The 13505-nt window shown below is 42.9% G+C and overlaps 1 protein-coding gene across 6 annotated transcripts in view; it reads right to left on the reverse strand.

Moving 5' to 3' along the window:
• TMTC1 (transmembrane O-mannosyltransferase targeting cadherins 1) overlaps window positions 1-13505 on the reverse strand; it is a 215859-nt gene that overhangs the window by 12926 nt on the left and 189428 nt on the right. For 4 of the 6 annotated variants that reach the window (XM_039547592.1, XM_039547608.1, XM_039547599.1 and 1 more), the window contains 2 exons: window positions 4810-4912; window positions 1161-1296 (listed from right to left, as the gene is read on the reverse strand). In XM_039547592.1, coding sequence (XP_039403526.1) covers window positions 1161-1296; window positions 4810-4912 — 239 coding nt within the window. Of the gene's footprint in view, window positions 1-1160; window positions 1297-3160; window positions 3303-4809; window positions 4913-11503; window positions 11548-13505 lie in introns of those variants that run through there. The other 2 variants (XM_039547617.1, XM_039547621.1) reach the window with 2 other exon arrangements.

The raw sequence follows: 13505 nt of genomic DNA on the forward strand, positions 1-13505 counted from the left end.
AGACTTTAAGGACAGAAGGGGCCATTGTATTCATCTAGTCTGACCTCCTGCACATGACAGGCCACAGAACCTCACTCACCCGCTCCTGTACTAGGTACCTAACCTTTGGCTGAGTTACTGACGACCTCAAAGCTTGATTCAAAGACTTCAAGATACAGAGAATCCACCATTTACTCTAGTTCAAACCAGAAAATGCCCCATGCTGCAGACGAAGGTGAACCCCCCACAGGGTCTCTGCCAATCTGACCTAGGGAAAATTACTTCCTGACCCCAAATATGGTGATCAGTTAGAACCTAAGCATGTGGGTGAGACCCACCACCAGACACCAGGGAAAGAATTCTCTGAAGTAACTCAGCCTTCCCTCTCTAGTGTTCCATCTCCCACCATTGGAGACATTTACTAATAGCTGTCATGGATGAGCTGTATGCCATTTTAGGCAACCTCATCATATCATCCCCTCCATAAACTTATCAAGCTCAGTCTTAAAACAAGTTAGGTTTTTTGTCCCCACTGCTCCCCTTGGAAAGTTGCTCAAGAATTTCACTCACCTGATGGTTAAAAAACTTCATCTAATTTCAAGCCTAAACTTATTGACGGCCAATTTATATCCATTTGTACCTGTGCCAAAAATGGCTCTTAATTTAAAGAACTCCTCTCCCTTCCTAGTGTTTTCCCTTTGATGTTTATTTAGAGAGAGCTGTCATATCTCCCCTCAGCCTTTGGTTGGTTAGGCTAAACAAGCCAAGCTCCTTAAGTCTCCTCTCATAAGGTAGGTTTTCCATTCCTCAGATCATCCTAATAGCCCTTCTCTGCACCTGCTCCACTTTGAACTCATCTTTCATAAACATGGGAGACCAGAATTGCACCCAGTATTCCAGAGGAGGTCTCACCAGTGCCTTGTATTATGTCAATAACACTTCCCTGTCTCTACTGGAAATACCTCGCCTGATGCACCCTAGGACTGCATTAGCCTTTTTCATGGCCGCAGCATATTGGCAGCTCATAGTCATCCTGTGATTGCGCAATACACCTAGGTCTTTCTCCTCCTCTGTTGCTTCCAACTGATACATCTCCAGCTTAGAGGGAAAATTCCTGTTGTTAGTCCCTAAGTGCATGACCACTTTGCACTATTAAGTTTCATCCTATTTCTATTACCTACCGTTTGTACCAAGCTTCAGCCTCTTTGTTCTGCCCCAGAGAGCGGTAGAGCCTGCCTAGGTTCACCATGGCCACGTAATGGTTTGGGCTGAGCCAGATGGCCTGCTGGTAGTGGGACACTGCTCTCTCAGGAGCCCCTGCAAAACAAAAGGCTGTTAAGTTGGCGCCTTATGGAAGTCTCAAAAGTTTCAGCACTAAATCAGGCTTCTGATTCTTTAGAATCACCATCATCAGTTGCAAAATACTCCTTTTATCAGCCTTCAGTGTACTTGGAAGGTGGGAACCATCATAAGAGAAAAATCCTGTCTCATCTCTTCTTGAAATTATGCACAAAGGGAAATTGCCATTCAAACAAGAGTAAGGGGAAAATGAGATTTAGGAGTCTAACTTTAGGCACAAATTTACCCAGCTGTAAAAGACAGAGGCTGCAAACAAATGTAGACAGGACAAACAGCTCCAGCTTTAAAATGAATTTGGCTACTGCGGGAAATATTTTTTTGGTGATAGAAAGTGGGAGCAGCAAGCGGCTACTGGGTTACAAGCAGCAGTTGAAAGGACAGTTAGGCTCATAGAATGGAAACAGAGAGAAGTCGTCTTTCAAATCCAGGTAATCTGGAAAAAGAAAAATAGTAACTAAAAACTAATTTGACAATAAATATAGTCAAAACTTAGAGAAAGGGTATTTCAATCCTTCCCCTAAAGTGTTATCGCTTCTTTCCACTCAGAATTACTGTTGTGAAGGCTACATGGGACAAACACACATTTTTAATATTTGGCAAAAAAGATTCAAATCCAGCAGCCATGCACAAATAACAATAACCTACCCCGCAGTTTGCAACAACGGTAGGCTACTGATTCCCTTTTGGGTGGCTGAGGGTATGCACAGCCTTTGCACTCAGGACTCAAAAGGCACCTGAGGCAGACTCCAACAGATCACTAATCCCCACACTGCTGCAGTTATTTCCAGGGTTTAGAATATATTGGTAGAAAATGCTTGTTTTGTAGAATATAATCAGGATGTCTATGTTTCAGAGGAACCATTGGGTGGCACTGTGTCACTGTATTTTACCTATCACACACAAAATAACAAATGCGATTCTGAAATCCACTAGATCAAACACAAATACAAAACAAAATATTGTGCAAGTTACTTGAAAAACTACAATAATTCTTTTGTGCCTTATGTGTTTTTTTTTTAAAAAAGCTGAAGTTCATTTTGTGCTGAAGAAAGGTGCCAGATTGCTAGTCCTGGGGAGTGAATTTCCATTTATAATAATTTTATGTCTAGCCTTTCATACTGAAGGATCTCATCATACTTTATGCACATACACACTGCATATTAACTACAAAATAAGCATAGGCATAGTTGAAATCACCAACATCCCAGCAATGCAAATATGAAAACGTCAGTAGATGTTAACTCAGCTAGACTGCATCTCTTGGGCCAGATTCTCAGCTAGTGTAAATCACCGTAGAGGGAACTATGTCTATTTGCAGCTGCTGAAGCTCTGTCCCTTCACATGTTTTATGACAAACCATTTCACAATGAACAGTACTATATTAAACTGCATTTTTAGCCAGAAAAAAAAAACAGGTTGAATTTTCCTTGAATTTTTAAAGGAAAGCAAGATAGAAATCCATAGTGAGAATCATAAGCACTTAAAATGCCTCAAAGCCAGAAGAGGACACAGCCCTCCAGGGTAGAATATTCAGTGATGGCCTAACTCTGCCCTCATTGATGAGCAGATGCCCATCTTTGAAGTGCCTTAATATTTACAGTGGCATAAGTACTTAAGCCACAGCTAGTGAGAGAACTTAAGTCTTTCAGGCCTGCATATTAGGTGCACATTTAATAGGCACACACTTACCCAGGAAGGAGGAGTGCATCTCATTATCCGTGTGCCCACTGAGGGCTTGTCTTCGCTGCAGAGATAACATGAGTTTTAACTTTAGTGTTGTCCCTAACTGGAGCCCTACCCACACATAAATACCTGTAGCTTAAGGCCAGTGGTGCTTCTAATTTGAATTGGCTGGCCGGAGAAGGAGAATTCAAATCAGCGCATCTCATCAGCTACTAATCCAATCACTCTATGCAGCTCGCATGTTATTTGCAGTCTGGCTACTCTCACTCAAGGTAGGCTGACTGGAGAGGAGTAAACATGAGGATAGATTGCTCAAATTAACTCTCAGAGAAAACACATCTTGTGATTTAACATAATTTTCCATTGTGTAAGTGCAGTAGCCATTTTTCAAACAAACATTCATAACTTAATTGTCCAGTTGCCTTCAGACTTGGTCATATCCTCAACAGAATTATTTACATTTCAAGTTTAAGAAAAAAAAAAAGGCTGAATTTTGAAAGTTGTGTGTGGTTGGGAGGGGAGGGGGACAAGTTACCCTTTCCCCTGGCAGAAAGAACAAGTGTAAAGAGAAATGGATTTATGCTAAATTGAAATGGAACCTCAAGAATTGAATAGGGCATTTTGGAAGCTTCACACAACAGTTTAGGACTGGAAGGGAAGTTTGAACTTTGCCAAGACACAAGGGTAAAATCTCTACTTCTGCACCTAACACCTTGATTTCTTTCATGGCCCCACATACTCGGCACTTTTGTTTTCTACTGGCAGCAGCACAGTGCCCACTAACATCAGACAAGAGTGAGGGTGAGGGGTCAGTACTAACTCAGAGGGAAGAGTGCCAAAAATCACCAACACCACTTCTTGCCAGATCCTGGCTTTCCAAGGATTCCCTTCCAAGTATTAACTGAGTCTGCCCCTCTTTAACTTTGAGATGTGAAAACAGCATAGCCTGAAGCGCAGGATGGGCATCGGCTATGCCAGCTTAGTCTGCAGCACTTCACCAATGTCTCAACCTGGTTCTGCAGGGACCACCTCTAGTAGCGAGAGGATAGTTTAGTTTCTGTGTCTGTCTAAACTTGGCCTTGCTTCTAAAACTGTCAATAAAAGGTCCAGTTGGGGTGGTGACTTTTATTATGTAGATGCTAGGAACTGCCTGGGGCCATGGAAGCTGGATTTGAACCAATAGCATAGACGTGAAAGGCTCTGTATACCATTACCAATCCGCTGAGAAATCCATTCTCCCCACAAGAGTCGTAAGTTTTTGTTTTGCCAAATGATTGTACTGTAGTTTCAAAGCTTTGTTTATTTTACAGCAGTAGCATTCAGCTTCTCATAGAGCAACTTTGTCACTGAGCAGAGTCACAAACAGCCACAAAAGTGACATGGGTGTGTCTGTCTGTCTCTCTTTGGCTTTGAGTGCTCATGAGTTCCTGGGGAAATTATCACATGGTTGTCAGGCCACTGTGTGATGCATTGCGCATCCTCGAGAATATAGCTGCAGACACTGGTATGGTGAGACAAATGTGGCAGGAAACACACTGAGAATCACTGCTGTACAGTGTTACATTTGTTACAAATCTCTTCAAACCTCAGCACTGTGGGCAGTCTCAAGAGAGAGGGACAGTCTGTATTTATTTATTTGGAGTTTTACAAACTACAATGTAAGTGTGTCCATCCTCTGCGCTGGGAGCCCTTGACAATCTTTAAAAAAATACCCTACTAAATAAACCAGAGCCACTTAACACAGCAAATAAGCCAGCAACATAAATCTGCTAGCTCCATCTCACTTACCAGTATCAACTAAGAAAACACCATAGTTATTATGCAGATCAGAGCTCTCTGGACAATTCTCTATCCCAGCCTGATAAACCTCCTGGGCTTCTTTAAATTGTTCCTTAAACAAATGAAGATTTGTTATTAGTGGTAATACCAGCTTTGTTACTGCATACAGATATTGCATGGAAATGCCTTGTTATCATCACACAGAACTTCAACAGTCCATGTCATTTCATCTCAGTATTCAGGGAGCTGTGTGAATAGGGTGAACTCTTGTCCCCTATTAAAAGGCAATGGGAGTTAGTCCATTGACTTCAGTGGGGCTAGGATTTCACCCACAGAGTCAATGTTTGCCAACTGTTACCTCACAGGGGTACTAGCAATTACCTCCACTTCCCCATACAGTCATAACAGGAGGTAGTTGTGGTAAATGTTGCCAAAAGTCAATTATTCACTCAGTTCCAGTCCTGAGTGGTTTCCTGGTGCCAGGGGCATGCACAAAGGGACGGGCGGGGGGGGGGGGGGGAACAGGAGCACTGCCCCCATGTGTTCCTGCAGCCCAAGGAAGCAACAGGGCAGCTGACTGCCAGCGAAGCTCCTCCTCCCCCGACAGCTACAGCTTCTCCTTCCCTGTTGTTGGGAGTCCCAGGGGTTGCCTCTGTCTCCAGCCCTTGACTCACATCACCTGCAAAGCAGGCAGTAGCATTGGGACTCCAGCAGTAGGGAAGGAGAAGCCGCAGGCTGCAGCTGTAGGGGGGAGGGGGGACCCTGCAGCCAGCCACCCTGCTGCTTCCTCCCTTCCCTGGGCTGCAGCTGCAGGGGGAGTTGCTATCTCCTTGCTGCTGGGTGTCCCCGCCAGAGGCCTCCAGAGAAATGGGGGCGGGGCACATGAAACTTTCATTTGTGTGTGTTTAACGTGCCCCTCCAAAAGTATTCAAATGGAAATTGCTGCAGTGCCTGGTGTGGACTGTTGAATAAAATGGGTTCCAAGGTCTAAGGCAGCGATACTCAGACCTCAGTGGTTCAGGAGACAAATTAGCGATCAACATTACCCCAAAGAGCCACAATAGTGTGAATTCATTCACTACAGTACAATTCATATTTCAACAGCAGGACAGGGGAAATATTTAGTTTTTGTACATAGATAGAATTCTCACAGCAAATAAGTGAATAACTTAGTGCAAGTTGATAGCTTAATTGGTTAATAACGTTGTAAAAGCATCCTGGTTGGTTAATAACTTAGACTGGTTAATAATTAAATCACACACGGTTTTAATATCATGTGCTGCAAAGAGCCACAGGAGACACATTAAAGAGCCAATTGTGGCCCGTGAGTCGCAGTCTGAGTATCACTAGTCTAAGGCATGGTCTATGCCTCAAATTTAGGTCGCTGTAGCTACATTGCTCAGGGCTGTGAAACAATTCACACCCTGTGTGATGTAGTGAGGTCGACCTAACCTCCACTGTAGATGCAGCTAGATCGATGGAAGAATTTTTCCATCAACCTAGCTACTGCCTCTAGGAGAGTCAGACTACCTACATCAGCTGAAAAACCCCTTCCATCGATGCAGGAAGTGTCTGCACTATAGTGGCACAACCAGAGCACCGTAGCTGCTCTGCTGCAGCCTCTGCATTGTAGGCAGACACACCCTAAGGCTGCTCTAAGTTATTGTTGAATACATGCTGCTATTCCGTCTGCACATCCCTGTAACTACATTACCAGTATCACTTATCCTGTAATTACATTACCAGTCGGGGTCAGCTCCCAGACTGCTGCAGTGGGCAGCACAATATGGGCAGAAGATGACCAGCCCTCTGTGGAGAAAGAAGTGGTTCAGGACTATTTAGAAAAACTGGACGAGCACAAGTCCATGGGGCCGGATGCGCTGCATCCGAGGGTGCTAAAGGAGTCAGCAGATGTGAGTGCAGAGCCATTGGCCATTATCTTTGAAAACTCATGGCGAACGGGGGAGGTCTCGGATAACTGGAAAAAGGCTACTGTAGTGCCCATCTTTTAAAAAGGGAAGGAGGAGGATTCAGGAAACTACAGGCCAGTCAGCCTCACCTCAGTCCCTGGAAAAATCATGGAGCATGTCCTCAAGGAATCAATTTTGAAGCACTTAGAGGAGAGGAAAGTGATCAGGAACAGTCAGCATGGATTCACCAAGGGCAAGTAATGCCTGACTAACCTAATTGCCTTCTATGAGGAGATAACTGGCTCTGTGGATGAGGGGAAAGCAGTGGATGTGTTATTCCTTGACTTTAGCAAAGGTTTTGATACGGTCTCCCACAGTATTCTTGCCAGCAAGTTAAAGAAGTATGGGCTGGATGAATGGACTATAAGGTGGATAGAAAGCTGGCTAGATCGTCTGGGTCAACGGGTAGTGATCAACGGTGCCATGTCTAGTTGGCAGACGGTTTCAAGTGGAGTGCCCCAAGGGTCAGTCCTGGGGCCGGTTTTGTTCAATATCTTCATTAATGAACTGGAGGATGGCGTGGACTGCACTCTCAGCAAGTTTGCAGATGACACTAAACTGAGAGGAGTGGTAGATACGCTGGAGGGTAGGGATAGGATACAGAGGGACCTAGACAAATTAGAGGATTGGGCCAAAAGAAACCTGATGAGGTTCAACAAGGACAAGTGCAGAGTCCTGCACTTAGGACGGAAGAATCCCATTCACGGTTACAGACTAGGGACTGAGTGGCTAGGAAGCAGTTCTGCAGAAAAGGACCTAGGGGTTACAGTGGACGAAAAGCTGGATATGAGTCAACAGTGTGCCCTTGTTGCCAAGAAGGCTAACGACATTTTGGGCTGTATAAATAGGGGCATTGCCAGCAGATCAAGGGACGTGATCATTCCCCTCTATTCAGCACTGGTGAGGCCTCATCTGGAGTAGTGTCCAGTTTTGGGCCTCACACTTCAAGAAGGATGTGGAAAAATTGGAAAGAGTCCAGCGGAGGGCAACAAAAATGATTAGGGGGCTGGAGCACATGACTTATGAGGAGAGGCTGAGGGAACCGGGATTGTTTAGTTTGCAGAAGAGAAGAATGAGGGGGGTATTTGATAGCTGCTTTCAACTACCTGAAAGGGGGTTCCAAAGAGGATGGATCTAGACTGTTCTCAGTGGTACCTGATGTCAGAACAAGGAGTAATGGTCTCAAGTTGCAGTGGGGGAGGTTTAGGTTGGATATTAGGAAACATTATTCCACTAGGAGGGTGGTGAAGCACTGGAATGGGTTACCTAGGAGGTGGTGGAATCTCCTTCCTTAGAGGTTTTTAAGGTCAGGCCTGACAAAGCCCTGGCTGGGATGATTTAGTTGGGAATTGGTCCTGCTTTGAGCAGGGGAGTGGACTAGATGACCTCCTGAGGTCCCTTCCAACCCTGAGATTTTACGATTCTATGATTCTATGAAATGACCTGAAGGAGTGTTTGCAGCTCCTCATAGATTTCAATGGGATCTGTGGGTATTCAGCACTTCTGGAAAATCAGGCTATAACTCTTTGTTTTGTAATGCACCTGGCGACATCCTGCATATGAAAGGCACTTTATTGCCCACATTCTAGCTAGTATGAATTTCATGAGTATGCAGCCAGACACTATGAGGAGAATAAGGTCTTTAATTCTGATTGAACAGCAATTATAAGATTTTCCACTTCCCATAGCAGTCCAGCTGGCATGAGAAAACTACCTGCTTGCTTATACATAAGAGTGTTAAAGAATTACTGTTTTTTCTCGCCCCTCTCAGTTCATACATTTGCTGTGGGTGATATTATTTAATGCTTGTGAAAGGGAGGCATTTTAATGGTGAGAGCAAAAAATGGAGCAGGCAGATGCTGTGCAAATTTCTACCACCCAGCTCTGTTGCTGTTCCTGCCCCTTAATGATCTGAAACAACACTGCAATGACAGAACCACGGCCTCTTCCTGAGACTCCCAAATGAGATCAGCTGTTTGATAATCTTGTGAGACCACCAAGAGGGATTTTCACAACCAAGATTTGAATCCAAGTTTAAAATAGCAAAAAGCTATTAACCCACTGCACCACTTTAGTCCCAATCAATTTTATATATATATTGCAAATAACTGATTATGCTTTGTTACAAGGATCTTTAAACCAAGATACTCATAAGTGACCAGCCATTTTGGGTGCCCCAGCTGACACACTCTAAAAGGGACCTGATTTTGGGTTCACAGGACTTTTCAAAATGAGTCCGCTGTAGAGTGCCAAGCTGGGCACTGAAAAATGTTGGCTGTAGTATCTTTTTACAGAGGAATTTCCTAATACTTGGAGTGGACCAGAATGGTTTTGCTTCTTAACACAGATTCAAATTCTGCTCTCAGTCATAACACCAGTGAATCCCAGAGCTTATTCACTGGACTTACTCTGGATCTAAAGTAGTGTAACTGAGAGTAGAATATGTCCCATTAATTTTTTTTTAAATGCACCAGCTCTCCTCTTCATATTCATTTAAGAAATGGGACGCTGAAATTAATGGCATTTGAAAAAATATGACTTGATGAAAGCAAATGACTGTCATGGTTAAGTGCTTTCACCTTTACATGATAAAGGTCAGCCAGCAGAAAAGATAGGGTGTGATAACACACAAACACTCTTAAAAATGTTCAGTTTGGACAGTTTGCATACCCTATATGGAATTACCACCCCCTTGTAGTCTACCAGGGAAAATAAGGAGTACAGTTAGCATCACGAATTCTTAACTAAAACAAAGGACAACTTTTGGAGAAAATCCTGTGTCAGGGCTTGTCTACCCTTAAAACTCTACAGCAGCACAGCTGCTCTGCTGCAGTGCTTCAGTATAGACACTCCTTACGCCGATGGGAGCGATTCTCCGGCGGCACAGGTAATCCACTTCCTCCCAAGAGGCAAATTCTTCTACTGACCTAGCACTGTCTGCACAGGAATTTAGGTCAGTTTAAAGATTTTTTCATAATCAAATCAAACTCAATGACATATACGACTATGGGATGTTATCATGTCTGTATTTCACAGGTATCCATAAAGCATTGACAAGTCAGAGAGTCCTGTCCCAGCATGCACTGGGTTCACTGCACAGTTCTCTGGTGAGACCTCTTTGGCAGTTCCAAAGTCCTGGTCAGGAATATGGAAGGGTATGTTGAGGGCATAATGCAGAACTTTCTCCTACACCTCTTATCTTCTCCTAAATGGTACTGCAGTGCAGTCACAAGAGCCTGATTGTCCTATTGCACTCCATATTGCCAAGCCCAACCCTTCAAAAATCACAAGGCGAGATTAACTGATCAATTTGTCAAGATTTTTATGAGATTTAAACAAAAAAATTCTGGGATCTTTTTATTTGTCTTCTGAGCCTTTAGGGTGTGTTCAGGTCACATTTTCTGGCTTTTCTCTGCAACCATGAGAGCTAGAAATCTCCTTGTAAAAAGATAAAAGCTGAGATTCTCACAAAACAACTTGACTCCGGAAGCTGAAGTTTGAAGAAGAAACACCAAATATCATGAGTCATGGGATGACACCACGAGAGATGGCAACTGTGCTCAGACTGGAGTAAATCAGGACAAACTGCAGTGAAAGCAGTAGAGTTGCATCACTGTAAAACTGGCGATATCACACATTTTGATATCACAACCATTTCCATGGCAAATTGGCAACATATTATCATGGCACAAACACTGAGCTGCAACTGAGACCAAGCAGAGGGAGGAGTTGGGCTCCCAATGAGAGAGGCATCCTTGCTTACAGGTGCAAATATCTTCATAAACAGCAAAGGGAACATAGGAAGCTTTGACTGAGTGAAACTGTGCATTGTATAAGTGTTCTCTTATTGAGGCTGCTCTGATTTGAAAGTCACCTTGCAAGGGGACTAGAAGACATTGAATTACAGCAGTTTGTACTAATTCCCTTGAGCATGAGACTTTCTTCTTAACAGCATCTTTTACAAAGCCAGGAGCGAAGGAACTTTAAGCCCTATTTCAGATTCATAGCTCTCAAATTACTGGGGAACATACTGTGTAAGACCAAGGCAATCAAGATGCCATCTCATCGTGTCACTCCCACCTGCTCTCTCCTTCTTTAGCCATCACACACAACCTCAGACACAGCAGTTTGTCATAAGCATGGTAACTTCATCAGAGCTAATTAAGTGTGCAACTTCTAGCAACTCCAGCCCCCTTTTCAGACATGTGCGAGATAAAATTCTTGAAATACTTCCTCCCCAACAGCTACACAGTTTTTTTTTTAAATTGTTACTGGGATAAGTTTTGAATATTGTGTGTTAAAAGTATCCAACAGTGCAAAAATGTGTGATCCAAACTATGCTCCAAATAGAAAGAACAAAGGCCATGAACTTAATTCCTTTTAAGAACTACAAATAATACACTTCTTTAAAAGGAAGAAATCAGACTGCAACTGAAAAATGAGATCTAATTTCTCCTTCCCACACATATATCATCAGGCCAATGCTGGCAGAATTTCCTGTAATGTATTCCTCAAGGAGCTTTGCACATTTAGGATCTGGCTCTGCAGCCCTTAATCATATGGAATAGTGCTTACTTGCATGAGTGGTCCCATGGAAGTCAACAGGTCTGTTTGTGTAAGTGGTACGCAGTACAAGGGTTGCAGAGTCAACTATTAATCTTGTGTGGTTTGAAATGTGGAGGTGTTAAAAAGCTAAAAGAAGTTCTTACCATCTGGGGAAACTGTATCGACCACTTTTTCCCCCTCCACTTAGTCAATTCAGAAGAGGATGGACAAACTGTGTGTGGAGTAGATCAATTATTAGTGGACTTGGCATTTCTACGTCAAGAGAACTACAGCTAAGGACATTTCCTTTGGATATATGGCCTTACACCACTATACTGTTTAATTGTCCTGACAATCTTATGACCAGTACTTCTAATTATTGAAAATTAATTAATATTAAAACCAGCTATCACCATAGACTCATAGGACTGGAAGGGACCTTGAGAGGTCATCTAGTCCAGTTCCCTGCACTCAAGGCAGGACTACGTATTATCTAGATCATCCCTGACAGTTGTTTGTTTAACCTGCTCTTAAAAATCTCCAATGATAGAGATTTCACAACCTCCCTAGGCAAGCTATTCCAGTGTCTAACTAACCTGACAGGTAGGAATTCTTTCCTAATGTCCAACGTAAACAGCCCTTGCTGCAATTTAGGCCAATTGCTTCTTGTCCTATCCTCAGAGGTTAAGGAGAACAATTTTTCTCCCTCCTCCTTGTAAGAACCTTTCATGTACTTGAAAACTGTTATGCCCCCTCTCAGTCTTCTCTAGTCTAAACAAACCAATTGTTTTCAATCTTCCCTCATAGGTCATGTTTTCTAGACCCTTAAATCATTTTTGTTGCTCTTCTCTGGACTTTCTCCAATTTGTCCACATCTTTCCTGAAATGTGGTGTCCAGAACTGGACCCAATACTCCAGTTGAGGCTTAATCAGCGTGAAGTGGAGCCGAAGCATTACTTCTTGTGTCTTGCTTACAACATTCCTGTTAATATATCCCAGAATGATGTTTCCTTTGGGGGGGGGGGCAACAGTGTTACACTGTTTCACTCATATTTAGCTTGTGATCCACTATGACCTGCGGACCCCTTTCTGCAGTACTCCTTCCTAGGCAGTCATTTCCCATTTTGTATGTGTGCAACTCATTGTTTCTTCCTAAGTGGAATACTTTGCATTTGTCCTTATTGAATTTCATCCTATTTACTTCAGACCATTTCTTCAGTTTGTCCAGATCATTTTGAATTTTAATCCTATCCTCCAAAGCATTTGCAACCCCTCTCACCTTGGTATCATCTACAAACTTTTAAAGTGTACTCTCTATGCCATTATGTAAATCATTACCTCAAAAGGTAATAACAGAATGTTTTTAAGTACATCAGAAGTAGGAAGCCTGCTAAACAACCAGTGGGGCTCCTGACCGATTGAGATACAAAAGAGGCACTTAATGCCGATAAAGTAATTGCGGAGAAACTAAATGAATTCTTTGCTTCAGTCTTCATGGTTGAGGATGTTAGGGAGATTACCAAACATAAGCCGTCCTTTGTAGGTGACAAATCTGAGGAATTGTCACAGATTGAAGTGTCACTAGAGGAGGTTTTGGAATTAATCGATAAACTTAACAGTAACAAGTCACCGGGACCAGATGGCATTCACCCAAGAGTTCTGAAAGAACTCAAAATGTGAAATTGCGGTTTTGTAACCTGTCCTTTAAATCAGCTTCTGTACCCAATGACTGGAAGATAGCTAATGTAATGCCAATATTTAAAAAGGGCTCTAGAGGTGATCCCAGCAATTACAGACTGGTAAATCTAATGTCAGTACCGGGCAAATCAGTTGAAACAATAGTAAAGAATAAAATTGTCAGACACAGAGAAGAACATAACTTGTTGGGCAAAAGTCAACATGGTTTCTGTAAGGGGAAATCATGTCTTACTAATCTACTAGAGTTCTTTGAAGGGGTCAACAAACATGTGGACAAGGGCGATCCAGTGGATATAGTCTACTTAGATTTCCAGAAAGCCTTTGACAAGATCTCTCACCAAAGGCTCTTATGTAAATTAAGTTGTAATGGGATAAGAGAGAAGATCCTTTCATGGCCTGAGAACTGGTTAAAAAACAGGGAACAAAGGGTAGGAATAAATGGTAAATAAATGGAATAAATGGTAAATTTTCAGAATGGAGAGGGGTAAGTAG

This window comes from Mauremys reevesii, linkage group 1 (assembly GCF_016161935.1).
Source record: "Mauremys reevesii isolate NIE-2019 linkage group 1, ASM1616193v1, whole genome shotgun sequence".
Taxonomy (NCBI): domain Eukaryota; kingdom Metazoa; phylum Chordata; order Testudines; family Geoemydidae; genus Mauremys; species Mauremys reevesii.